The sequence below is a fragment of the Prinia subflava genome, chromosome 7, assembly GCF_021018805.1.
Source record: "Prinia subflava isolate CZ2003 ecotype Zambia chromosome 7, Cam_Psub_1.2, whole genome shotgun sequence".
Taxonomy (NCBI): domain Eukaryota; kingdom Metazoa; phylum Chordata; class Aves; order Passeriformes; family Cisticolidae; genus Prinia; species Prinia subflava.
This window is the reverse complement of record NC_086253.1, coordinates 8,975,037-9,002,879: the sequence shown is the minus strand read 5'-3', so window position 1 is coordinate 9,002,879 and position 27,843 is coordinate 8,975,037. Positions and strand designations below refer to the sequence as shown.

Sequence of the window (27,843 nt, the reverse complement as noted above, 5' to 3'; positions counted from 1 at the left end):
ACATCTTGCATAGCCTGGCCATTTAACTGCTACTTTTCCTGATTCTTGTTAATACTTGTCAATTTTCCTATCAAAACTCATTAAAGGATTTTTTTTCCCTTCATTTTTCAAAAACAGGATTTTCCCTTAGCTTGGCAAGTCTATTCCTGTTCCCATCCTAATCCTACTAGAGAATGTGCATTGCTCATTACCCTTAACAACACATCTACTCTTTTTCTTGCTTTTCCTTTTTCTGCACGTCTGGCAGTTCTGCAGCTTTCCTCTTGTAAGCTGAATAAAGCTTTGTTTCTGCACCCATTTCTTTTCCTATAAGTCCAGCTGAGGCAGAAAGCCCAGGAGCCTTCACCGTGCCCCCCACTCACAAATTCTGAATTTCTGGTTGTATCCACAGATAGATACAACAGCTGCCACAGCCAGCTCACATCTGCCACTGGGTGCAAGCACAAAAAGGTACCTGCTCCAGAACAACTCAGTTTTATTCCTGTGAGTGTAGGCCACATATCCACATGGAAGACAAGGTGGTGATCAGCAGCCAGCAGGGATCAACTAAAGGTAAATCAAGCTTGACCACCTGTCTGCCTTCTACAAAGCAACAACTACCTGGATGGCTGAGGGGAGAGCAATGGATTTTGTCTACCTTGACTTCAGCAGGGTTTTCGACACCCTGTCCCACGAGATCCTCGTAGGCAAGCTCAGGAATTGTGGGTGTGGGCAGTGAGGTGGGTTGGAACAGGCTGAGTGGCAGAGCCCAGAGGGCCATGATCAGTGGCACAGGGTCCATCTGGAGACCTGTTCCCAGTGGTGTCCCCCAGGGTACCGCACTGGGCCCTGTGTTGTTTAACTTGTTTATATCAGTGACTTGGATGAAGGAACGGATGCCTCCTTTGCAAGTTCCCTGCCAAGACAAAGCTGGGAGCAGTGGCCAGGACCCCAGAGGGTCTGCAGCCCTTCAGAGGGCCCTCAATGGGCTGGAGAGATGGGCAGAGAGGAACCTTCTGAAATTCAGCAAGGGCAAATGCAGGGGCCTGCACCTGGGGAGGAACAACCCCATGGAGCAGCACAGGCTGGGGGCTGCCCTGCTGGGAGGCAGCTCTGCAGAGAAGGACCTGGGGGTCCTGGTGGACACAAGCTGTCCATGGGCCAGCAGTGTCCTTGTGGCTGAGAAGGACCTGGGGGTCCTGGTGGACACAAGCTGTCCATGGGCCAGCAGTGTCCTTGTGGCTGAGAAGGACCTGGGGGTCCTGGTGGACACAAGCTGTCCATGGGCCAGCAGGGTGTCCCTGTGGCTAAGAAGGCCAGTGGAGCCCTGGGGTGCCTTGGGAGGAGCAGGGCCAGCAGGTGAAGGAGGTGATCCTGCCCCTCTGCTCAGCCCTGGTGAGACACATCTGCAGTGCTGTGTGCAGCTCTGGGCTCCTCAGGACAAGAGAGACATGGGGATCCTGGAGTGGCTCCAGCAGAGGGTGACAAAGATGATTAAAGGTCTGGAGAGTCTCTTACAAGGAAAGGCTCAGGGAGCTGAGCCTGTTCAGCCTCACACTCATGAGGGGCTCTCATCAATGTCTGTATCTGCAGGGAGGGTGTCGAGAAGGTGGATCAGACTCTGCTCAGTGGTGCCAAGCAACAGGACAAGAGGCAGTGGGCAGAAATTGATGCACAGAAGTTCCACCTGAATATGAGGAAGGACTTCTTTACTGGTCTGAGCACTGGGACAGGCTATTCAGAGAGGGTGTGGGGTCTCCCTCACTGGAGATATTCAAGAACCATCTGGACACAGTCCTGTGCCATGTGCCCTGGCTGGACCCTGCTTCAGCAGGGGTTCTTCACCAGTTGCCCCACTGTGGTCCCTTCCAGCCTCAGTCACGCTGTGATTTGTTGAGTCTCCTCAACCCTGCCCTGAAAGGAGAGCTCTCCCTCTCCAGTACAGAATCCTGTGGCAGCACTCCCTGTCAGAGTATTGTCATAAAAACATCTACCTTTTGCTTCTAAGTTACCACATACTGCAAAAATCCCCACAGAAGTGTGTAGAGCAATATACCCCAGAATGAAAGGCTCTGTATGCATTTAATAATGAAATGCCCATTTCATGTTTAGAACCAGATGAAAGGACAGATAAGAGCAACTGGAAACAGCTTGGATATTGCAGCTTCAGCCTGATAAGACTATGCTTTTACCTTACTATTCTAAATATGTCTTTTTTCAAAACAAAAATATTTCATTTTATAAGAATAGGAGAGCTTTCATGTCCCATCTGAAAGGGCTCCTTGAAACAGATTTAAAAAGAAAACATCAAGGAAGACATTAGGACTGTACCTCACTCTTTCATCAGTATATATAGTTCATAATGCACATCAGGTGCCACGGGAACTGCTGTTCAAGGTTAAAGCAAGGTCCTTATGAAAGGGGCAATTACTCTCCAGTGACAGATAAGGAGAAGAAAGTCAAAGCTAAACCGTGTGAGCAGGAAAGGCAGGAGAGCTCAAAGTTAACTGGAAAAGCTACAAAAGCCTTTACCTCGGGAAGAGGCCACTTCAGCAGCTGGCTGTGAATCCAGGTTTTAATCTGTCACCAATAGTCCCCCCGACAGGCTCTCTCTCCCCAGGCCCCAAAGGCAGCTCCACGAGCCCAGCATGGAGCAGACCCGCGGTGGGATGGGAGCCCGAGGGAGCAGCAGGACAAGGAGCTGCTCCAGGGGCTGTGCCTGCACTCTGCTGGGAGAAAAGCCTGCACTCAGCAGTCTTGGCAAGTACTAAAAGCATAAAAGCATAATGAAAGCACGTTTTTGAAAGGGCAATGAAAACCAAAGCTCATGTCCAGCAGCACCAAATTTGGTGGAGGACTCCAGGAATCCCAGTTCCACCCACGGGGAGGTCTGGAGCCACAAAGGCTCAGTGGAAGAGAATGAAACTGGGGAACATTGAGACAGGATGGGCATACACCAGACCACAGGATGATGTGGGATGCATCCACGGGGCTGAGCAATCTGGCTATGTCAGACAGGCTGTGGCCATCAGGGAGCTTCCTGAGGACTGCAAACAAGCATCACTTCTGTCCTCCAGGAGGAGGACCTGGCAAACCAGTGTCTGATAAGCCTTAATGTTGCAATGAAATACATCAAAACTGTGTAACTCAAAAGTAACATCCTTTCAAAGAAGAAACTTTCTGGAATGCGATCAAGAAACCAAACAAGGCAAGAATATTACCTGTGAAAATTCAAAACATCAGACTCTCACTAGAGAAAATGCAGCAATATGAGGAAATGCAACTGCAACTAGAAAAAGGAGAAAAACTTTTAGTATTTTTGATTTTCAGGAGATGAAAAAAAAAGCATATTTGCTTTCCTCAAGTGGATGAAAGGCACCTGTATAAAAAGAAGAAAGACAGTTCTGGCTGACTCTGGAATAGTAATTTACAGGGAAAATCGTAGTTCAAAGAAAAAATAAACTATTTCTTCTTTTTATAATCAAATATAAAGGAACACTCAAGTTCTAACTTTAAGGGTAAAGAACACTACTAAGAGCCAGTTTCAAGTTCTGCAACCTTCCTTCAACTTACTATGACAGCTTACTGAAAATGGGTTTCTTTTCCTTGCTGCTCTATAAATGCCCATAGTGCAACAGAAAACTAAACCCTAAAGCTGGGAGCAACCTAAAAAATGCTCTCACACCTTTAACAACAGGAACCTTCAACATTTTCAGGCATAATATGGTGAAGTGGACAAAGCTACTGAAGGTGAAGGATGAGAAGTTGCTGTTTTCTACCATTCCTTGGTCCCTGGGCTGTATCTTGCAATGACATGACATGAAGCCTCCCTTTCCCAGGAGGAATCATCCTGGCTCTGTCCTGCAATGTGCTTAAAAGTGTCACAAATGCTTCTCTGTCCTTGGGTGCACCACAGATGTTTGGCCTCCAAGGAGACTTCAAGGTCCCCAAACTGCCTGGATCATGATATAGATTACATATGATATATCCAGGTGATGATATATATTTGCATGCATATGTATTTGTACAGAAAAAAAGTAATGACCTGCAACAGGCAGCAATGACCCATCCAACTGCTTGTGGTTGGGAATATTCTTTTTTTAACAAACACGGATACTTTTCCCTGTCCATAACTGGCTCTCAGCAGACAAAAGGTCCTTTACTCCCATATAGCACACACCAGGCTGCTGCACAAATCCTGTCCTTCCTTCCTGCATCCCATCCTGGAGCTTTAGAGCAGAAAAGCAGGATGGAATAAACATGTCAGACAACCCTTGTCACTACCCCTGCTGGGCCCTGCTGAAATGTCAACTTTTAATTATTTTCTTTTGAATGAATGCCCATCTCACGACAGGCTTCAAAGATCTCTTCAAAATATGTAATTTAGGGCTAAATTCTTGTTTATGCTACTTGGCTTCTAAAGTTATCCTGTCTACATGAGATTTTATAGCCAATAAAACATGACTGAGTACATATGAAATAATAATAAATTTGATCTCCTGTCCTGATTTTTTTTCATGTACTTAAGCTACACAGAACAATACAGTTTAATCATTGTTAGTTTGGAACTGGCATTTATATTTCATCTAGAGTTAATGCAGTCAAACTGAGAACAAAAGCAGCACAGACAAAGGAGAGCCAGACCTCGCTAAGTTAATAATTAATAACCACTTTGACGATATTTAACCCATCAGCAAAAACACAAAAGAACTTTGGGCACTCTAAAGTCTCACTGCAACCAACTGAGCACCTCATACTTTCACCAGTACATATGGAGCAGCAATCTTTTCAAGTGTAACACGATAACTCAACATGACTTCTTACAACACTCCATCACCACCCCTGGATTCATCACTATTTTCAAAGGTATAATATGCAGATTGGATTTTTATGGATCTAAGAAACATAGATTTGCTTAATCCTGTCATGTGAGACAACTCAACTCAAATCAGACCAAGTCTGCTGTATCTTTCCCACACAGGGATTCTCTCAAACCCCACAGCAGGCCAGTGGGAGAGTTGGAAAATTAACCTGTCAGCACAATAAAGCCTCTGTTTACCACTGATAATGTGACTTGGTCCCAGATAATGTTTTCTGAAGCAGCAGGTCCTTTCACTATTACTGTTAGTGCTGCCTGCAAGTTTCCCAGCTGACAGATCACATTTCTGACTTTTTTTTTTTAATATTATCAGATCACACTGCAATGGGAACAGGTATTATCCACAAGCTCCCCTTTAAGTAACTGCTGTATATAAATATGCTGCTTCAGTGAGCAGAGACAGAACCGTCCCCAAGACACCCACAAAAGCAGTAAAGCAGCAAAAATACAGATTGAAACATCATTTGTGAAAACATTTGATTTTGGTACTGATGAAGATAAACATCTGAATAATATTCTTAGATTGCTGTATTAGGTAGCAAAAAAGTTGCAGGTTTATTTGGTCCCCTTCTAAAGGTTCACTTCTTCAGGACTCACAATTAATTCATAAACTCCAGGTACTTTGGATCATTCAGTCTTATCCCCTGTTATTTAGTCATGTACCAATCTATTGATGACATACAAATTTTATTTATAAAGCATTCAACAGGTGAAGTATTTACTCTGGCAGCCTCAGCAGAGGAAAGAAGGCAGGAGAGGGAATGAGCTTAAGCCCCATTACCAAGAGAAGGAAGGATCAGAAGCCTCGAAAGCACTTAAAAATACCTCCCAGATCTGCAGCATCCAGTGTTCATTCAAAACAGTGGTAGTTTGAAGCAGTTAAGAAGGCAAAGAAAAATTACTGTAAACTATGAAAGTGTAATTAACAGTATCTGCCCAAACTTGCCTGAAATAAAAGTTAAACAATTGTGTTATTTTCATAGATGTTAAATCAAATGCCAAAGAAGGTATTTGAAATGTCAACATTAACAAGACACACCACAAAAAGATAAGTTAGCAAGTTTTACACTTGCCTTCCCATTGGACAAGACAGATGCTTCAATCCTAGAGCCATTTAACAGCAAGACAGGGATGAAAACACACTTAGTGCCTCTTCCTCAGGGGAAGAAATGGGTAGAAAAGACTAAGATTCTAATTTGGAGATGTTATTTCAACATTGACTTGAAGTTTTACAGTGCATGTAATTCAAGATGAGCCAGATTAGCAAAAACCCTGTATTTAAATGGTCTGATTTAACCTGGCTCACAGCTCTGTGGGCATCTGGTGCATGGTCAAACCCAGCCCTCAGGGAGGCATTTTGCTCGGAGCCCAAACACTGCAGCCTGGCTGAAAGAACTCCAAAATGTAAATAATGAGGTAGAACAATCAGGTTGCACTTGATCAAAATCTACCCATGACATTTGCAACTTGAAGGATACGAAAACAGCACCTGGGGAAAGGGACTGTTCTGCCATACTTGGATATGTACACCATGGGAAAGAACAGAAACAAAATTAAGGCAGAATTACAGCTGCAGTAGAAGAGCAGAAGGTTTGGCTCACTCCAAAGATAACATTCTATATAAACTGTATGAATTTTCTCGTGTTCCTACTTCCAACTTTTTAACAAACCTGCAAGTTACGAATCTTTTCATCTCTTCAAACAGTTATGCAAAACTTACGGTATAATTATGTTTAATTCTACAGGCAATCAAAGCTTTTTTGTCTTGTAACTGGGGTGGAGCCCTGCCAATTCCCAACTGATGGCTACAATACTCTTTACAGCTGCACTGCCTAAGAAGGAGGAAAAAAAGCACCTTACCTACACAGGACAGGAAGGGCAGTGGGGAGAGCAAAAAAGTTCCAGTAAATTAAAAAGTTCCAGTCTATTAAGTGCAATGCTTCCTCTCCTTGTGCCTGGCAATTCATCTTTAGGGGTAATATTTCCAGGAATTAAATGGTTTTTCTTCTCTGAGTGACAAAAAGATGAAGACTTTATTACTCAATCAACTCTCCAGCTCTGCAGACAAAGGCACTTACCCCAGCACAGCTCTGTCCCTCAGCTCCACGGCCACACTCAAAGGTGACACAGAGGCAGATCAGTCACCACCAACGCCAACAAGGAAAAACAAGATGTGAAAGAAGTCACTTTGATAAGGACAAAGCCAGCACGTGCTTTCTACATCAAGCTACTACTTCAAACTTTATGCCAGAGTTTCAGAGAACAGCCAAGTGCTGTGAAGTTAATCAAAACAAGATGTCTCTGAGCTGTTGAGTACTGCAAGAGATCCTCCAGTGTTCAGCAGCAGGACCACCCAGAAACTTCTTTTAAGATGCAAGCCCAACAGCTGGGAAACCACGCTTCGGCAAGTTAAACCATTTCTTCTCCTGTGTAACACTATCCCTCCCCAGGACTGCCGTGGATAAATACACTCTCACTCACAAATACAGCTGTACACTTAAATTTTGCCTTTTCTGATCTCATCCAGAATCCCAGAGAAGTTTTGGCAATCATGACTATTAGATACAATTAAAAGCTCAACTGCGATAGTTCTTGGTTAATTGCAAACAGCACGGTGATTGTGCAGCGCAGCTACATTTGCAGAGAGTTCAAGTATTCTTGCATATCTTAATAACACTCAGTATTTGATAGTTGCTGAAAAGAAGAGATACTGGGGAAAAACTCTAGTAAGAATGCATCAAACCCTTTTTTAAAAATAACCAGAGAAAAATCGCTTACAGTAATAGTTGCATTTTATTTTCTCTTTTAGTTTCAATGTGCAGTATTTTCAGCATTTTTTTTAACTTCAACATACATCTAAAATTATATGCTATCCTTTTCCCTTGAGTACAATTTCTTTTCGGGTTGGGGCTCCAAGCTTTTGCTCATCATTGCCCTCAAACTATGCCCCGCCATGGGGTGTGTTACCTTATCCTTGTCAAGTTGATCCAACTTGATGGTGAGTATACACTGACTGATGGGAATGATGAGCTCACACAAAATGGACATGACAAAAGCAGCACATGCTCCACAAATGCTCTGCAGCATTTACACCCAGTTATCTGAATGCAGCTAAAAACTTGATATACAGCAGAAGCTCTCCTGGGTATGACTGTGGGATTCTCAAGATTTTCAAATGGATACTTAGGTAGCATGCACAAAGAGTTCACTCAAAATCTCTGTATTCGGTTAAGTTAACATAATTTCTCCAAAATTTTGCTACATTGCTTACTCTAGTTTTTACAGCAGCTTGTTTTCACTTAAAAATACTTAAACTACTTAAAAATTAGCAAAGTATTTTGCCCTCTTGTAACTTTCATCAATTGTGTCCTTATAACCTAAACAGTTTTAAAAGAGCAAAGTACCTACCATTGTCACTCAGTTGATTTCTACCTTTAGTAAAAAGTTTAGCTGGGATTGTACACAGAAAAAATCCAATTTATGGAATGAAAGTACTCAGTTAGTTCCCTGTCTTCTCCCATCCCTTTCAACCATCGGGTAAGATCCTGAATGACTGAATTTAATTGAACTGCTTATTGCTATTATTTATTGCTCATTATACCCTAAAATTTCTTTTATTATGGAAGCATAAATGCTCAGCCCTGACAGCTCTACAAAATCTTAAGACAAACCAGGCCTGCTGCTCTTGGAGAACTGTCTGCAGTGTTTTGACACAACCTCCTTATCTGCTATAAAGTTAACAGCCATTGAAAAAGGAGAATGGCAAGACAGAATGCTCTTAAGGCAAATCTACAAAATATCAACAAATTACGTTTAACCCAAAGGTTCCACGTGTTCCCCCCTTCAATTGACCTAAATCTGTTCACTCATTACTCGCTGCTTTCTGAATGCTGCTGGTGGTTAAAAAACAAGCAATGTCTCTTGGTGCTAAGAAGGCATTCCTACCAAAGCAAAAGTAACACACAATCATTTACTAGATGCTTTAGGCAAGAAATGACATCTGAGTATACACTTCAGAGAAGATTTAAATAAACTCACATTCAGTTGCAACTGGAAAACAACATAAATAGTAAAGAAAATACTTCGAATCCCGCAAATAAGAACTGGTTTACAATAAGTTGTCATTTGCAACTCCTCACTCTTGCACTCAGTGCAATGGAGAGGGCATGCTGAAATGAAACACAAAGCAAACTTTATTTAATGGGCCAGTGGGTAGCTGTTCCAAAAGCTGTTTGTAACAAGTTGGCTGGCATACAGTATTCTTAGGGGAGGGCCACGTTATAGATTTAGTAATGTAGTTTCTTTGACAACTGAATTGTAACTGAGGTTTAAACATTAATCTGTCTCAAGTATGCTCCCAGTCATGCCACACCTCTCATCTCGTAAGGCTGCAAAGAAGCCACTTTCACTGCAAAGCACATTAAAGATGCTGTGTGCTATGTTTAGCCAGGACACAAATGTACGTCTTAAGACCAATCACATTTCTACCCCGATCTCAATGAAAAAATGAACAGCCTGATTTTCAGAATTAGCTTTCTGTTTACAGCAAGATAAAACACTCTGTGAAATAAAATCTTGCAGAGAGTCAACCTCAAAGGACAAGCAGTATTTTTATTTCCTTTAAATCCAACATCAGAATCCCTTAATGGCCACTGTTCTGCTGTTACTGCCCCCGTGGCACACCTCGTGTCACTAAAAGCAGACAGGAGTGATTTTGAGTATGATTTCATTCCAAAAGAAATGAAGGTGTGGAAAGAATGTTTAGGAAGAAGACAGGAAAGTGTGCTTCAGTCTGAACTGAAGCACTACTGCCGTGTGCTCCCATACTAGGAAGACCCTTAAGCTACAACTGCTTCAGGCCACAGAGGATTTCCCAAGAGGAGGTGCCCTTCTTTAGACACTTTGGACACATTACAGGAGGTATCTATACTACAACAAATCTCCAAGAGAGGTTAGAACAGAGGAAGTTATTACTACCAGTGAATCTGTGAGGTTACAACTGAGTGCATCAGCTCCAGAGCTTGTCTTGAAACAGGTAATGCAAATATTTGCTCTAAGGCTGGCACGAGGCATTTGAGGAATGGGAGTCTGTCACACCTAATGCTTTTCACCCAGCTGTGCTGACTGCTTAATTCAATGTATTTCTTCACTGGCTTGAAAGACTCTATAGCAAGCCTCAAGCTGGTTTGGAAAGTTTCATAAAGGGTCCAGCTCCCATGATCCCAAGGTAAAGTAACCAGCTGGTCTGAGTTAATCACGAGGAGCTTAAAATAATGAAGAATTTAACAGTTTCATAACACAACACATATTGTTATACGGTGAAATTTTGACTAACCTGATGCTTAAAAATATATTAAAATCTATTTTAAATTCTGGAAAATAGCTTACAAAAATATCTTCACTTAAACTATATATTATACAAAAACTGACTGGTGTGTGGGTTTACAGTACAAAACGATTACTGGTGATTACAAAAGGGAAGAGTGATCTGTACTACCCCTTAATGCAAACACAGGGCATTAGATCTCACTGCCTGGAATTAGACTTTTATCAGAATTAAGATAATTTCCAATATAACTCAAAAACTTTCAAACAGTATCTATTTTATTAAACCTTTTTCTGAAATCCTGCTCAGTTTCTTTTAAAAATCACCACAGTGCTGTGGCCCAAGGAAGAAGACTAACCCAACCAAGGACAGAAATAATTGCTCTACATAATAAGACCTGTAGAGAGCTAAATACAGCAACATCTACAGTTGTTTCTACTGCCCAGACTATCAATTTCCTCTAGCAGTTTCTAAAAGGAAGCGACACCAGCGGACAATTCCTTTGTAATCGATTTACGGGCAGAAGCAACAATTTTTGGTCTAGATTGGAATTAGTTTAAATACATGGGTTTAATAAATACAAATATACACATCTGTATACATTAAATGTTGTCACATGTGTATAATTTCAACATATACATTATATACAGAAATACATACAGTACATGCTCCTCCTGACAACACTATCTCCTTTTCCAAGTGTCACCAAAAGGTGTGATAAGAAAATGAAGGGAGGTTAAATGTAGGATCTGACTGAGAACCAAGGTGTCATTTCTCTATAATGAAAGACTGAAATACAACTAAAGACAAATGCTGTACCAGATTTCCTCATGTAAAGCTTAGGAATCAATGGCATTCCCTGGGTGGTGAGTAAAAGCTAAATCTGGCCCTGTGTAGTGTCCTGAAATTCACGGGTATTTGTGTGTCTAAAGCATTATGGATACAAGAGATAATAAAAGAGGTTGTGTAATCTAACACTTTAGCCAGTCCCAAGGTAGACCAGAGCAGCCTTCTGACTCTTCACTGCTACCGTGTATTTGTTCACATGAGAGTGGTCCAGATGACTCCACGGTCTCAGTTAGGAAAGGTCAAATGGTTGCTGACTACTGGGGAGCTTGCACCATTTTGTCTCTTAAAATGCTGTGTAGCAAATAAGAGCAGTTGTTTAAGTACCTAAAGTTTGATCCAGAGTGACTAGTCCTCTTTTGTACCACTATGTCTCCAAATAAAGGAAATCAAAAGAAGCGACAGTAAAGTGGATCACAAGAATGCCTCCTTAGTACAGTTTCTCAAGACAAATTAATCGACATATTCCAGTTTTAAAGCACTTTAAGAAAAAGTGAGATGCAAAACAAGATGTAATCTGTACATTAAGATGGATTTCCAAAAGGAACATGAATTCAAGCACGAGGAAAAAAAAATGAGGACAATACAGATGTCAAGACATTCAGTAGCATGGCTTTTGTTCATCTCCAATTACAGCACAGCTCATGCACCACACATCTTACAATTTTACATACTGTACATAATATAGAAATATTTAAGTTAAAATTTCTTTCACTGATATATTGTACTCAAATTTGAAATCCTGAGAAGAAAAAAGAAAAACGCGTGGCTACGTATGTGCACTATATCTCTGGTATCACCAACACATACACCACTGCATATCAGAAAGTCCAGAGAGAGAAATCACATGCTGCAAGTGTAAATCATAAAAGCCATTTTCTCTTTTCCTTGTTTGGGAGAGACATTAGGAAACAGATTCTATTCTGTACTACACAACAGTATATACAGGTACATAAAACGATGAAGTTGGCTAATGACTGCAGGTTGCATTAACAGTCTGTCAGTGTCTTACTGGCTGCACCACGGTGGCTTCAGCTGCAGATTGGGAAAAACAGGAATACCAGTGACCTTGCATGTGGTACCAGCTTGTATTTTACAGCTAGGATGTGTGGTTCACATTAGTCCCCAACATCACTCGAAAAACACTGACATACTTCATTCCACTTAGAGGTGCTTGGTGTCAACAACAACTACACTTGACTTCTCAGGTGATTTCCAGTGCTGCAGAGCACTTGTCCATGCATGCTGGAAGGAAAACTGGCAGGTCTGTGTGTTTGTCACAAATGCAACCCCAGGTGGTTTCTTGATCTCTTATTCCTCGTAATTCATATTCCAACACTAGTCATGCAGTTCCACTACACATCAGGATGTTCAACATGCTGTGACCTTGTGGACATTTTGCAGACAGGTCAGCAGGCGGTGGTACGGGGTTCCTGGAGATGCCACCACCTCAAACACCGACTGGAAGGCTCTCCGATCCAGCTCTTCATCGATCTGGTGGCGGTAGAAGTCTATGGCCACCAAACAGAAGATGTTAACATCCACTTGCTCTGATTTTCCCATTCTGCTAATAATATGTGGAAGACTGAAATAGAAGTTAAGGTCATAAAATGACAGACGTTGTTCCTCTTTTGGTTAAGTAGTTTAAACACTGTTCTCCATTAAAACAGTTTATTCTAAAGCTCACCAATGATGTTCAAGTGCAAAATACTGTCATTTGGCAATTAACTGCTACTACATAAATCCTATTTCTTCATTATGATCACACAATTTCTTATCCTCAGAAATTAATTTCAAGCTAGCAGTAGTCTTCTTTATCCATTGGAGCAAACAATGCAATCAGCAACTGCTGAGAGCCAAAGAGCACTGCTGCGATCAGGAGTCATTAGGATGTTTCCAACATGACAAATGGCCACTTTTTTGTCTCGTCACAAAATGCACCAGTTATTTTTCTGTTTGTTTCAGTGGTTTGTTTATTTGTTTTTTTAAATAAACCCACCACTAATAGCACCTACATATATACATCTAGTCTGTTCCAATTTATTTGGATGATGCCATTCCATTGCCAAAGCTCACTATTACTGCAGAGCACAGCCAGAGGGATAACTGCAAAATACAGTTTGTATGTAGAGGATCATTCTCTTGATTTTGAGTTTGTTGGCTTCTTACATTTTTTTCAATATATTTTATCTTGCAGAACGAATACAGAGCAAAGCTTTTAAAGGTCACAGCAATACTATCTTGGTGAAGCTTTTAAAAAGTCCTTCAAAGTAAGGACTTTCCCAATCATCTTGCACAGTCAAAAGGAACTATTTTAAAGCAGTAGTTTTAGATAACTGTTCTCATAATCTGTTTCGATGTTCTCTTTTTTCCCCACAAACCCAAGCTACCAACAGCACAAAGCAATATACACCATTACTATCAGCAGTAACACTGCCTTTTTTGTGTCTTACACTTGTACTCTTATCCTTGAAGGCTTTATAATGTAATTACCCAGAAATGGCACACATTCAATCTTTTTAGGATACATTGCTGAAATCCATTGACTGGTGGAAGCACTGACAAAGAAACAGGAAAGGCTCCACATTGCCATTGCCACGGGTGTTCTTTGTGTGAAATTAGAGAGGGAGAGCATCACCCAGTCACGGACCATCGACGATTGTCCAGTGCTGTGCAGTGTCTGGAACACCTGCAAAATATTGTACACAGGAATAAAGACAGGGTGCATGGTTATGGGAAAAAGTTCAGCTTCTCTTGTAAAGGTTCTCTCTGGCTACAAAGCTCTGAGGGTCACAAACTGGATTCCTGGAGACAACTCAGAGTCTAATGAATTACTGAAGGACAAATGTGCCAAACTGAAGTAATCATATAGAAACATACAGCTTGTGTGGTGTCTGTTTTTTACAGATCACCTGTGCTGTGCACATGCACTCTCCCCTGATGCACAAGTCCAGTAGGTGCTGAAGGGCCAAAAGCCCAGAAGCCCAGCTGGGGCCACAGGGCCTTGCCTGTTGGGTTACAAGGTGATGGCTCACTCAGATCTAGAATCTGAGCACCAGGACCACAACCACTAATTTTCTCTTTATTTTCTCACAATCAGTGACTGAACTGTCCTGCTGTGAGCTTTGGCCTCTAGGTGACATCATGGCAATCCTAGCCTTCAATGCTGCCTGGAAGCCAAAGCTCACAGCAGGACAACTCAGCCACTGTGACTGGTTTGTTAGATCTGACAGAGTGGTATATGGCCCTTCAGCTGAGCTGTCAATTATTTAGAAATCTTCTGAAACATTTAAGAAAAATAAATGTATCAATACTACCTTATAAACTACAGTTGCCATGAATTGTGGGTATGGCTGCTGATTGGACAGAAATTCCCCAATGACTTTGTTCATTACATCTTGTGGGGGGAAGAAATCATCAAGGAATTGTGGAAGAATCCGAGCCACTACTCGAGCTTCAAAAGGAAATCCCTTCCTGATCCTGCAAAATAATAAAAAATTAAATATTTTCTGATTGAATTCCAATACATATATTTTACTTTCATCTCTGAGTAGCCAAGTTCTCAGCACTGATGTATCCAAATCTTCATGTAATCTTAATAACAGACCACACAATGCTGTCACAAGCTGTTACAGGTGTATCCTTACTCCACACTCTCCACTTTTCCTTTTTAAATAGTCACATTTTTTTGAAGGTCTGGAATTGCATCAAAGATGAGACTTACAAATAGGAATGCTGAAAAACTAAACAAGAACAAAAAAGAACAGGGAGATCGCTCCTCCTAGTTATCACACAAAAGACCATTTATAAGCAGAACACCAGTTTTCATTCATAACATCTTGGCTTTTTTAATTCAAGATCAGAATGACCAACATATCAAACAAGAAAAGCAAGCTGTGCTGCTGTGTAAAGTGGGGGAAAAAACCTCCCACCTACAAACAATTTTGTTTAAATAACACTAATTGGGAAGTCTTTCTAATAAAGGCTGCATCTGATGTGTCAAGATCAAGTTACCACCATGTGATTCTTCCCTGCAAAAGTTATTTTTTGCTTCTAGTAGTCACATTTGTTTTGCTAGCTTTTCAGAGTGATATATTCAAAAACACTCAAGCACTGCTCTAGTTCTGTTCTCACCAAGTGCAGAAGTGAATCCCTCCTCCAGTTTTATGGAAAAACCACTGAACACTTTAAAGAATGTAAACCATTACCCACAAACTACTACACAAAATCTAACATGCTATACTCACTTAAGACAGCTTGAGATTGTCAGATCAAAACAGAGGTTTTGCTATGTTCCTGTTAATGAGTTCCATGTGAATACAGAAGTTTTACTGTATCCTTCCACTGCAACTACTTAACAGCCTCAGAAAGAGCAACTCTTGTGGGGGGAGAAGGGGGAAAAAGTTTCAAACTCTTAGGATGGTTTGAAAGATTATTTCCTGTAAACTGGATTTATATCCATGATTATGTAGAAGACATGCTGAAAAGCACTTAAGAGTTTGACCTGAAGGGAGCTGGAAATACATTTATGAAGTATTATGGTTTGTGCAACTCACAGTATCAGTTAGGACATGTCTGGTTTTCATTTACATTCCTGCACATTTGTGCTGCCTTCAGCAATTCCATCAGTGTTACTGTGTATACCAGGAGTGTAACTTGTAAGTAATAGTAAGTAGAGAAACATCATTAATTAACTGTAAGAATTGTCAAATAGAGAAGTGACCACAGAGTGACAAACACAATAATTTCCCTCCCAGAGCCCCATTTTGTCCTCTTACCTATCAAAAAGGACAGACACTCGTTCCATAGCAACAATCACAGATTCACTGTCAGGAGCACCAGGATTTGCATCTGGGATACGGCTGGGGCTGATTTTTTCCTTTCCTAAACCAAAATAATTTGTTACAAGTTCACTGTGGCTGTTAAAATACACTTCTTTTACTTTTGGTCACAGGAATAAATTCAGAAAATTAGCACTGTTAATAAGCCAGTCTCCTATCACATCAGAAGTATATAAAAGTGAATACCTGTGTACATGCAAGTCAGCATTAATCCCAGGGCTGCCATTGCTCTGTGGGGGCTCTGCACATTCACCCTGTCAACACTCAGTTTAACCAGCGACTCACTGTCCAGCCTGGAGAGCTGCTCTGAAAGGAGGAGCCGTTCCAACCCCCTCAGGACACAGTGATAAATAATGGATGGTGTTGATTCATCACTTCCAGACACCATGACTCCACACATCTGAAATAAAGCAAAAAAAGCCAACTGCTTGGTTTGGAGGTGTATTTAGGTCATCTTCTAGCACCGCACCACAACGGTACGGAATGGCATCAGGTTTTAACAAAAACTGATGAAACTAAACCCAAAAGCATACCTACACCTCAGTATCCAAGCTAAGTGTCAAAGACAGCTATGTGGTGATCTCAGGTTACACAACACCCCTGACTGGAGGCATCACAACATACCTGTATAATTCCTGCAGAGAATTCAGGCCCTACATCAAGTGGGTAATTCTCGATCAAATAGAAAGCAGCTGCACACATGACCAAAATGTGCTCCTGGTTATGGATATTCACACAACTGCAAAAGAGCAAAAACACTAGTGGTCACACCAAAGTTGTTTAGGTCACAAAGAGAGACACTATAAATGATTTCTAGAAATACAAAGTATTCTTGCACATGAAACATAAGGTCTTTCTAAAATCACAGAAAGTATTGCTGAGATGCCGTGATTTATTATCATGAAAATGACAGAAAAATGAGGTTTAAGTAACACAGTTAAGCAAAGACACAAAAGCCTGTACTATCAAACAGTTTTCTCACCCTCAAATATCATTTCACTCTGTAAATGAAACCTAAAATTGGATGATATTTTCAATGAAAATGCCAAAACCTGCTTGATGTAACAGCCTGCTCTAAAATGTACTGGCAACCGCCAACAACAGCGAGCCCTTTTGTTCACACATAAACATGCAACAGTTTGGAGCCAGGGGGAAAGGGAGAAGAGCCTTACTGTGCTACTCCTCTCAAATTGGAGAGCAGATACTCGCTGATAATTGGAATGAGCTGCTTTGCTGTCTCGTCGAGCAAGTCACACTCCAGGATATAAAGAATTCCATGCAGAGCTCCAATCCGACTGGGCATATGGGTGCTCCTTAGGGTCGATTCCAGCAGCCGACTCACTGGTTCAGCCACAACTTTATCCTAGACATCCAACAAGAGTATTCATCAAAAGTCAACGCTGGTTTAAATACTGGCAAGTCCTGTCATTTGGAAATACTTGGAACAAATTAAAGAGCAGGAAATAGGGAATGAACCAGAACCTGGTTTGAACTATTTTGAATAAATGTCACAAGACTAATACAATCAGACAAGAGATGAGTTGCAGATTAACTAGGAAATTGATGCTACTTTATTTGTACAAAGTTATCTCAAATTAAAATAAAAAACCCAAACAAGATATGGTTAGTTCAGTAAACAGTACGTGCTATTAAGAATACAGGACTTGAATGACTGTAATTTTTGGCCATCCAGCTAAGCACAAAGGATGCTGAAACAGACTGGCACCAGACAACTATACTCTGCCATCTACTATCTGTCTACTCAACTCATAGCACATCATTCCATTTATTTGTTCTCTGAGACCACTAGTACTCAGACCTACACATCCTTTCCTCCACCAGTCCTGTGATCTGGATGAGGGCATCAAGTGTGCTCTCAGCTGGGCAGGGATGGTGATGTCTGGGGTTCAACAAGGCCAAGTGCCAGGTCCTGTCCCTGGGTCACAACAAGCCCTGCAGCGCTGCAGGCTGGGGCAGAGGGGCTGGAAAGGGCCCTGTGGAAAAGGGCCTGGGGGTGCTGGCTGAGAGTGGCTGAACATGAGCCAGGGGTGCCCAGGTGGCCAAGGAGGCCAATGGCACCTGGCCTGTGTCAGCAATGGTGGCCAGCAGGACCAGGGCAGTGGCTGCCACCCTGTACTTCACAGAATCATTAAGGTTGGAAAAAACCTCCAAGGTCATGGACCGAGCCTTTGACCGAGCACCTCCATCAACTAAACCACAGCACTGAGGGCCATGTCCAGTCATTTCTTGAACACCTCCAGGGATGGTGACTCTACCACTCTACCACTTCCCTGTGCAACCTATTCCAATGCTTCATCCCTCTTTCAGCCAAGAAATTCTTCCTAACAGCCAACTCAAACCTCCTGTGGCACAACCTGAAGCCATTTCCTCCTGTCCTGTCACCTCAGAGAAGAGACTAACCCTTACTTTGCTATAATCTTTCATGAAGCCTCCTTAGGCTCCATCCTTAGGGAAATGGTTTAGTTAGGTTGATGGTTGGACTCAATGATTTTAAAGGTCTTTTCCAATCTAAATGATTCCACAATTTTATGTTCCATATTCACAGGTCAAGTTGATATCAGATACCTCACTCCCTGTTATCAAATACTACAACTTCCTGAAATATGCAAAATGTATTCTGAATTTTTGTTTTGTAAAGTCTTTTCCTTACTATCTAAGTAATTAGTAGAAATTACTTGCTTTACCTTGTCCCTTTATTCATGAAGTATCTAAGATACAGGCCAGTTTGAGGCAGTGTCTGCTCTCTAGTTGCTCTTTTTAAGCAGATTTTCTACATAACTGAGCACAGAACAACAAGCCACTCTTGATGGAATCAACTTCTTGTTTTTTAAGTCTCACCAAGCTGTTATATTCAGCTGTTTGCTTGTGAGAAGGTGTTATTAGCTCACTGAGTGGGAAATGACAGCCTAGTCAGAGTAAGCTGATCTCTAAAACTGTTTCTGTACGTTTGCCATCACCTTCCCAGCCTTCCCTTGCACAGCTGCTGCTGCAATAGCTACTGGAAGCCCCACCCTAAAAGCCTTTCAGAATTTCTTTTTCTGCTATTACCCATACAGCTTATATTAGTCTCAGAGTTTCTAGAAGTGCTACCTCCTTCTGAAATGATTTTAAAATTTTTTTTTTCCTAAATAATTCCACTCTGAAATGTTCACTGGAAAGTACTTCTGGTCTACACATTTCAAGACAGAATGATGAGTGAGGGAAAGAAAAGGGATACCTGACTATCTGGGGTTATATATTCATCACATGCACTGTCCCAACCTCCCATGAGATTACAACCATTCACCAGTAATACAAATCTAGCAAAAGCTGTTCCACAAGTCCTCATTTTTGGCCTGAAATGTAACAAATGTGGAGTCCAGGGCAAAGGTAACACTAAACGGAGTAAGACAAACCAATAAGCACATTAAACTATCTCAAACCTCAAAAAAAATCAAACAACCTTTCTGTTTAAATACAGGGCAATTGGAAATAATGTTTACAAACAGTGAAAACCCAGAATACATATCCTGTTAGTTCTTAGAGCCATGCAGATCAGCTAAAGGATATTCTTAGAGACAAACCACCCTTACCAACAGCATCAGGTTTTGCAGCAGAAGCTGAGTTAATCTAGACACTCATGAACTTGCAATAAACTTTCTGAGAATTTCTTACCATTCCAAGAACAGCAGCAGCTTTACAAGTAGCTGGTATCAAATACTGTACAAGAATCTCATCTTCTGATGGATGCACCTTTCGCAGCTCTGTCAGTGTTGTGTACATCATCTCAAACTGATTCCTTTCTGTAAATAAGTCTGACACTGCCAGAAGCTGTAAGGAAATTGAAATTTAATATTAAAAAAATCCCATAAGCAGACAGCCAAAAATTGACTCTCCCTTCTGTTACAATTGTGAGCAAAAGATTCCTCAGCTGATCTAACACGTGTAAATATTTACTCAAGGGTCTGAAATAGCTATTAACTGTTGTTGTCCAGAATTAATTCCACCATTCTTCTCAGATAATAATAACCTCCAAGAGGCCCTTTTTACCAGAAGGTTTACAAAATCAAAGCCACTATAGTAAGTAACTCTGAGACATGAACAAACATTGCTATTTACAGTGTGCTAAACCATCCCAAAACACACAACACATGCTTCTCTTGCACATATAGTTTCATTTTAAGTCATAAGAACGACAGTGAATAATGGCTGCCAAGACACATTCCACACCTGTGTTCTCTAGTTTTGCTTCTACACTTAATAATCAATTTAATTCTCAAATATGTTGTCCTATCTTCATTTTCTTACAAAGAGATAGAATAGGCAAATCTTGTTTTAGCAAGCAGTCAAGTAAAATATCAACTGACATTAAATAACAATAAAGTATTTGTAATGTAGCAGCGGAATATGCAATCCAGATGCTTATATAGCTTAAATCAGTATAATGCTGTAGTTGCTCAAATTATGTTTCCGTACTGCCCACAGAATAGCAGTGCCAAGAAAATTCTGTCTGTTCCATATATTTAAAGATGCTTTATAAATGCTGCTTAGCTCTCAATATTTGGTAACATATACTCAATTACAACTCTGAACAATAATCCAGACTTACTGATCGCACCACTTCGCTGATCAGAATGACTGGTGTTCTCTTGCTGGGGTTGGATGGCAAGATCCACTGACTGTACAGCTCAAGCAAGAACTGAGAACAAGAATGGATATCTACACCAGCCCGGTGTTTCCTGCAAGGAACAGTAAACAAGTGTCAGAATAGCTTTTCAAGCCCTGCTAAAAAATGCGTGATTTAAAATAATACACTTATTTACCAGCATCCAATTTATAAACCCAGCTTATTGAACTCAATATGAAGAAATAAAACCCTTATCTACGACTCAAAAGAGAGAAGAGACAAAAAAATAAGATACCTGGTGTTGATAGGAGAGGTTGGTGGTGAGGAAGGAGCAGGTACATCATTCTCATCTTCTTCATCTTCACCCCACTCTTCTTCTCTCAGTGGAGTGATATTATTTCCTAACCATATGGAGTGTATGGAGACCTTGTAACACACACAAAAGAGAAAAGAAAGTGCATTTAACACCCCAATAGTCAACCTAGAAAAATCTTAGAAGCCAAACACATTTTCATTGAAATGACAGGCAGAACAGTCTTCTGGCTGACCGGTTATGACCTACCCTGCATCACTCTAAGCTTTTGGTTTCTTTTTGATGTCAAGTAATGCTTCTTAACTAATTTTTTAGAACTGGAAGAAATTTAATAAAAAATCAAGTTTAAAGTTGAGCTTTTAACAAACCTGTCCCAATTTATAATCCATATCTCCTATTTCTCGTTCAGTGTTGATCTGCAGTAAGAGCTTTTCATGGCTGATAAGAGCACCTGTAACAAAACACAAGATGAATTTTTAAAAAGTGCATAACAAAGCACATATGAAAATGGCTTCACCTCCTGAAAACTCGATTTCAAATTTTTCTGAGAGTACCTTTTCCACTTTTTAAATGTGGAAGAAATTCACTCTCCCCTTCTCCCCCACCAACAAGCACTTACCTGTAGTAGCAGGAGAAAGTGATGGAACAGGGTCCCAAGCTTGGTATAAGTGATGAGTAGCAATATTATCTCTCTTAGACACCATTGCCTGAATTTCCTGTTCAACAATTCCCCTGATAACACTTAGCTTCCTTCCAAATCTAAAAGCCCAAGAGAAACCAATTTTAGCAGATTTTTTCCTTAAACAGTTTTGTGCAAGTCTAGCTTACTCTAACGGTTTGTGTCTATGCTTATTGTCAGTGTCACAGAAATGAAAACGTTAAAAATATATACTGCACACTGTTTACTAGATTTTATTAAGATACTATCTTCTTCAGATAATCTTGTAAATCAGCAGGTTCACAATAAGTCCATGCAACTTCTATGTAAACAGATCCATCCATATATTCTCTTACTTAGAAAATACAATCTACACATATTTTTGCTACAACTAAGCAATGTATTAACCACAAGACTTATGCATTTGAAAACAAGTGAAAACAAATACCTTGTGTCCAGAGCTTTTAAAGCTTTGTTACGAGGCTGCTGCTCCAAACAGCTCACTGCAGGATTGCCTGCAACAGGTATGGTCATTGCACTCAGCACCAGGGAGGTTATGGCTTGCACTGCAAGAACATTGATTTGGGTCCTCTCTGTATCTTCCTGTAAAATGAACTCATTGTAATGTGAATTGTTAAACAAGAAACAAACCCAAAAGCTCTGAATATCAGTTTGTCAGGTTTCACTAAATTATCATTAATAAGGCTGGCACCCACTCCTCTTCCCATCCAGAAATCTAAGTGACATAAACAATGCCACAAAGCAGTGACTGCAGCAGCAACACACCCTTCCTTCTCATCAGTCACTCTGCATGCATCCTCTCTTGTCCCAACAACATTAACACCTCAAGATGTCCATTTTGGAACTTTTTAAAAAGTATTTAGCTTTTTTCTTTCCAGCTACCCATTTGTTACTTGTTGAAATAAAGCATCAGACCACAAAAACGTCTGATCCTTTTTAGAAGATGTAAGATGGTAACCAATGTTCAACTTTCAAAATATTTAATTTTTATTTTAGAAAATATTAATGGACAAATATTTACAACTGGGCTTAAAATATTTGCAATTTTGAACACACTAGTCTGCCTTGGGAAGCAAGGGAATACTATTCTTGCTGTACAAATATTCTCTACGTGACAAAGAAGGAACAACCAACATCTAGATTGCCCTAAGTCTGACCCAGTATGGCCATTATTGAGAAAACAGTTAAGGTGTCCAAGCCTGTATAAGTAAGAGAAAATGCTAACCCAGGGAGGAGGGATGATGATTCCCTATTCCTTTTTGCACTCTGACACCTAGGAAGCAGGGGAAGCAAAGCCCTTTGTCTGCTACTCAGGATCCACAGCTGGTCCTCTGAATTCTTCAAACTGCTTTAGGCTCTGCATCTACCATCAGGACCATGAGCAAGCCCAGGAAAACAACCTTTCAGGTCAAAGAACTAAAACCTAGTAAAATCAGTTTGCTAGCAGGTTAAGACAGCTGAAGAGGGAAAATCTCTTTTGTGATAGCCAAACTCATTCTCATCTTGACTTTTCACACAATCATCAAGGCTGGAAGAGACCTTTAGAGACCATCCAGTACAGCCATTAATCCAGCACCACCATAATAAGGCCTGGGCCATGTCCCTAAGTGCCACATTCAGACCCCTACTGAACACTTCCAAAGACAGTGACTCCACCACCTCCCTGGGAAACTTATTCCAATGCCTAACCCCTCCTTCAGTGAAAATTCTTTTCTTAATATCCAATCTGAACCTCCCCTGGTGCAACTCAAGGAGTTCACTTGAGAGACGGCAGACAAGATCAAACCCCACCTGGCTGCACCCTCCTTTCAGGTAGCTGTGGAGAGTGATGAGGATCTCCCTGAGCCTCCTCTTCCTGAGACCAAACACCCTCAGTTTCCTGCCCCAGTTTTGTTTTCTTCTTTGGACAGAAATATTTGGTATAGGAATTGGCATATAAATATATATAGATATAGATATATAAATTGGACACAAATTCTGCTATAAATTTCTTCAACTCTGATCCCCAAATGCTGTCCACTGAATTTTGAACATTTACCTAAGCTAGAAGCCCAGATATGCAATATAGAGTCTGGATATACAAGTGGAATAAAGACACATGAACGCGCATCTTCAAGTCAATTAAGTGCTAGTCAAGAATCTTACAAAAAAAAAATCTATGTTGAGTGATGTACTAATAAAGAGTTGAAAGAGCTTCATTGCTTTTTTCCCTCACTATTTGCATGCTTGCAGAGGCTCTAAGCCAGGAGATAGATGTGTGTGAACTCAGCAGGGTATGAGAAAAAGGAAATACAAAATAGAAAAAAATTCCTTAGTGTTATTCACTTCTTTTCTGCTTCACAGTTTTATTAATAGAAACACTTTTCTTGCTTTAAGTAAAATTTCACTTAAAAACTACAATGAATGACATTACCTCTTGCTGGTTCTCCTCCTGGTCCATTACAATGGGCTGAGTCACGAGCACACCAAGCAAAGTAGCCCAAGTCTCCTCAAACTGGGTACGGCTGATCCATCCTGTGGAAACACCCAGAGACAGCCATTTATGTCTCAATACAAAGTTAAACAAGGAAGAGCATTAAAAATAGGTACATTGTTTCCAAAGGTTGGTTTCCTACCACTTCCAATTCATGTTGGTGTTTTTTGTAAGGGAACAGGCTCCCCAGGGGAGTGGTCCCAGCACTAAGCCTGACAGATTTTAATAAGTGTTTGGACAATACTCTCAGGCCTATGGTGTGACTCTTGGGGATGGTGCAGGGCCAGGAGCTGGGACTCAATGAACCTTGTGGGACCCTTATAATTCAGCTTATTCTGTGATCTACTAGGCATGGATGGGAATGGCAAGAACACCACAGCTTGTCTCCTTCAGCTCCAAGAAGGTGGAGAGAATTTGAAACATTGGCGAGGGCACTCATAGAATGGTTTGGGTTGGAAGGATTCTTTCAAGATTTTCTAGTCCAACCCAAACATCTGATGTCTGGGCTGAAGGTAGGTTACAGAAGTATCTTAACACAGAACTTTATACTATGCATTAATAGAAAAAAGTGGGGGGAAACAAAATATTCTCAAACATGCTGTCAAGCATATGCTCCAGAAAACAAGTGGTCATTCTGCAAGAGTACATTGCAATTTCCCTGAGCTGGAGTAACTCTTGGCTTTATTTCTATAATTTATTCTCTTCACTGAACAAAATGTAAGAATTACTGCAGCACAATTACAAACCTGCTCTGAAATACTGTCTTCCACATAAGCAACAAAAGTTAGCACACATTTTCAGATACAGTTATTCAGTAGTTTCAAAACACTGGTAAATGCACAAAAAGAGCCAAGTGCATTCATTTAATTTTGTACATACCAAGTGTATTAATGCGATAAATGAACTCCTTAAAGATTTCCTTTTCTTGAAGAAATTCTACTGGGATTTCAGGAAAAACTGTGCCAAAGTCACCTGAAGGCTTTGGTGACCAGCCCAATTTCCAGACCTAAAGAAGTATAATGAAAGTTTGATTATCCAAACCAGATTTAGTACTTATATTACAGCTCTAAATACACAGACACCATTCAAAGGCAACAAGACATCAGTAAATAAAAGTAGTTCTCCAAACAGAAAAATACTCGAAGATGGAACATCTAACAAAACCTTTATACACCAGTGTACACCATAGCTCTTATTTTAGGGCTTTTTCCATCATGCTTCCCACTGTAAATTAATGATCCAGTTTTATGGTCCAAGTTTAGATACAGAAGCAAGTAAATTCCTGTTACATATTTTAGTTTAGAGACTGTGCAGAAATGATGCTGAAACGGAATTCAAGGAAGCCAGTTCACATACTTTTCACGCCTGACAAAGCACGCTGATACATCAGAGAGAGGGCAAAAAAGTTTCAACAAAAAATTATTGTTCCAACATCCCCTCAAAAACAGAGTGCTGAGAAACAGAGAAATGGCCTTGACATGTTGTTACTCAGTGTCCAAAAAGAAAAATTGATTGATCAAACCAGCTTAAAGTTGAAGTCTTACTCTTGTAGAACTTGAGATGCAGCACCATGTTTGGTTTTCAAAGTTCTTCAATAACTTTTAAAGTCCTGAAAGCAAAGCATAATAAACATACCAAGGGAGGCACTCTGGTGTAGCTGTTCACTAGAGGCAGCCTTGCTAAACTGATGATGATGTTCTTGAGGACAGGAGTGAGAAATGCAGGGATGCTGCTGTTTCTTTTGTGCCCCAGTGACAAGACAGTCTGTAAACATTCCACCATCTCAGCAATTATTTCACACGCTGCAATAATGTGTTTTGTTTCTTTGTTGGGAGAGAAAAAAATTCAGTTTTATGAATCCACTCAAATGACAAATAATTTTAGAAGAAACACAAACAATTCTTAACAAAAGAGTATGTTAATTAAAAAGAACAAAACCATAACAAGGATACATATGAAGAAATTTTTAAAATTTAAAATCCCAAAGTTTGAAAAGCTCTGTCTGTAGCATGCTGCACAGCTAACAGAATCCTCCCCAAAGAAAAATCTGCATTAATGTATAACTTTCAAGAAAAAACTGTATCTGTCAAAAATATGGCAACCTATATTTAACAGATATTTACCAAATACAAGTAAGATCTCAGATGAACTTTCATTGTTAAAAATAATAGTAATGGAAAGGGTACCTAAAAATATTTCTTCAGTGAAAATTTAGGGCAGAAGCAAAATTCACTGTTTACTTACTCTGTACATTTGAATCAACTTCCCCCTCACTTAAAGGTGTTGAAGTATTCTTCCTTCTTTCAGGACTCAGAAGTTGATTACCAGGTTCCACAGCAACTGAATTGGAGAAAAATGTTTGAATGATACAGCTATTATCTATTTCATATTCCATTTTTTAATCAACACCACATAGTAGTCAAATGTCTGACATATCCAAGGCATTTGCCAAGTTCAAAAGTAAACACCAAATTTTAAATGGAAAATTAAAGTAGCAAAAACTAAATTTGTCAAATAAATAATTAATAAGGACTCAAAGGAAATATTCCAGACATGCAGCATTTGATCAGTCACGACTGGCAATCTATTAACAAAATTTTTCTGCTAGCTGATCAAACTGCACTCACCTGCTTCTATAATAAATCTGATGCAGTTAATTAAGGAGCAGGCATATGTCACATGAGCTGCAGAAGACAGCAAATTCCAGAGACTGGGCTGCTGCAGTGTCAGACAGCAACAATCCAGACCAGCCTGAAGATCTACACTTAATGGAATCTGGTCATGAACTAAATGCCATGACAGTGCCTGTACAAGAAGAGAAGTTTCCCATTAACAGCAAATTCTCACAACAGAACAACTTGTAACCAAGGGTGACTTTTTTTTAACCCAGCAAAAGTGTTAGTAGCAAACAGTATTTTTTTTTTCCTAAGAGAACACTATTTTTAGTACAAAAAATTATGACATTTATATACTGTTTATTAAGTGTCCCCCAAATCAGTGCAGGACCCATTCTCCCAAATGCCAGCATCATTCCATCAGTCCATCAACCTCTCTTTGTATAAAGCTGTCCTTGTCCCACAAACTAAATTTGATTTACTAGTGTAAGTCAAACACAAAGGACTGAAGAAATTTCTACAGTTGAGACAAAAGAATTGCCCCAATCAAAAATTACTCAGTGGTCATCAGTTTAGATAGAGTTGTTCCCTCTCCCAAGATTTCATCACATCTTTGATTGTGGTGTAGTTTCTTACCTCTACTGACATCACTACGAATTTCAGGATATCATCCTCTTTGTCAGGAGGAACACGGAGACCAGCTGGTAGTTTTGAGAGTAACAACAAATACTGAGCCAGTGCACGACAAAGTGTCATCATAGACTGATACATCCCCTCATCTCCTATAAAATAAGACTGGATGAAATCTAGCAGTTTGAATTTTTTTCCATTCAATCAATGTTTTTCAGAACTACTGCATAAGCACTTTTATGCCAGGTATCTTGATTTTTTTTTTTTTAAATAGTAAGTTCATGTATTCACAAGACATCTGTAAAGCATCTTTGCAGAGGAGAGAATAAACTTTAAAAGACCATTATTTCTATTACCAAAGATATCGCCTAGTTTTTTCCAGTAGGCTGATGGCTCAGTTGGCAATAGTGGTTGAAAAACCTGGTGGTTGGCTGGAAGGTTTTGCACAGCAGAAGACACATGATCCAGAGTTACCCTCCGAGCTGTTTCAAACAGGCTGCTCTTCTGCTCCCTGCAGATCTCACTCATGCCAAGGCTTAAACAAGGAGCTAACAAGCTTAGGTTGAATTCCTGAAATCAAATAGGAAATACAAAGAAACTGCTTTTAAAATGAAACTAAGCTTCTGGTGGTGTTA

The 27,843-nt window shown here is 40.3% G+C and overlaps 2 protein-coding genes across 3 annotated transcripts in view; both read right to left on the bottom strand.

Annotated features, from left to right (window-relative positions):
* Window positions 1-7,343, bottom strand: part of MSANTD1 (Myb/SANT DNA binding domain containing 1) — a 55,658-nt gene extending 48,315 nt beyond the window's left edge. Inside the window, exon 1 of one of the 2 annotated variants that reach the window (XM_063401541.1) lies at window positions 6,937-7,343. The gene's annotated coding sequence lies outside the window, so the exon portion shown is untranslated. The remainder of the gene's footprint in view (window positions 1-6,936) is intronic. The other variant, XM_063401539.1, reaches the window with a different exon arrangement.
* Window positions 7,344-9,449: 2,106 nt separating this feature from the next.
* The window catches only part of HTT (huntingtin), a 76,712-nt gene continuing 58,318 nt past the window's right edge, over window positions 9,450-27,843 (bottom strand). Inside the window, exons 47-66 of the mRNA XM_063401536.1 lie at window positions 27,565-27,778; window positions 27,215-27,360; window positions 26,591-26,768; window positions 26,208-26,303; window positions 25,599-25,786; window positions 24,843-24,969; window positions 23,904-24,004; window positions 21,918-22,072; window positions 21,431-21,570; window positions 21,180-21,262; window positions 20,794-20,924; window positions 20,481-20,610; window positions 19,547-19,702; window positions 17,044-17,234; window positions 16,496-16,610; window positions 16,058-16,271; window positions 15,809-15,914; window positions 14,348-14,510; window positions 13,559-13,719; window positions 9,450-12,615 (exon numbers count right to left, since the gene is read on the bottom strand). Coding sequence (XP_063257606.1) covers window positions 12,402-12,615; window positions 13,559-13,719; window positions 14,348-14,510; window positions 15,809-15,914; window positions 16,058-16,271; window positions 16,496-16,610; window positions 17,044-17,234; window positions 19,547-19,702; window positions 20,481-20,610; window positions 20,794-20,924; window positions 21,180-21,262; window positions 21,431-21,570; window positions 21,918-22,072; window positions 23,904-24,004; window positions 24,843-24,969; window positions 25,599-25,786; window positions 26,208-26,303; window positions 26,591-26,768; window positions 27,215-27,360; window positions 27,565-27,778 — 3,009 coding nt within the window. The 3' untranslated portion in view covers window positions 9,450-12,401. The remainder of the gene's footprint in view (window positions 12,616-13,558; window positions 13,720-14,347; window positions 14,511-15,808; window positions 15,915-16,057; window positions 16,272-16,495; window positions 16,611-17,043; window positions 17,235-19,546; window positions 19,703-20,480; window positions 20,611-20,793; window positions 20,925-21,179; window positions 21,263-21,430; window positions 21,571-21,917; window positions 22,073-23,903; window positions 24,005-24,842; window positions 24,970-25,598; window positions 25,787-26,207; window positions 26,304-26,590; window positions 26,769-27,214; window positions 27,361-27,564; window positions 27,779-27,843) is intronic.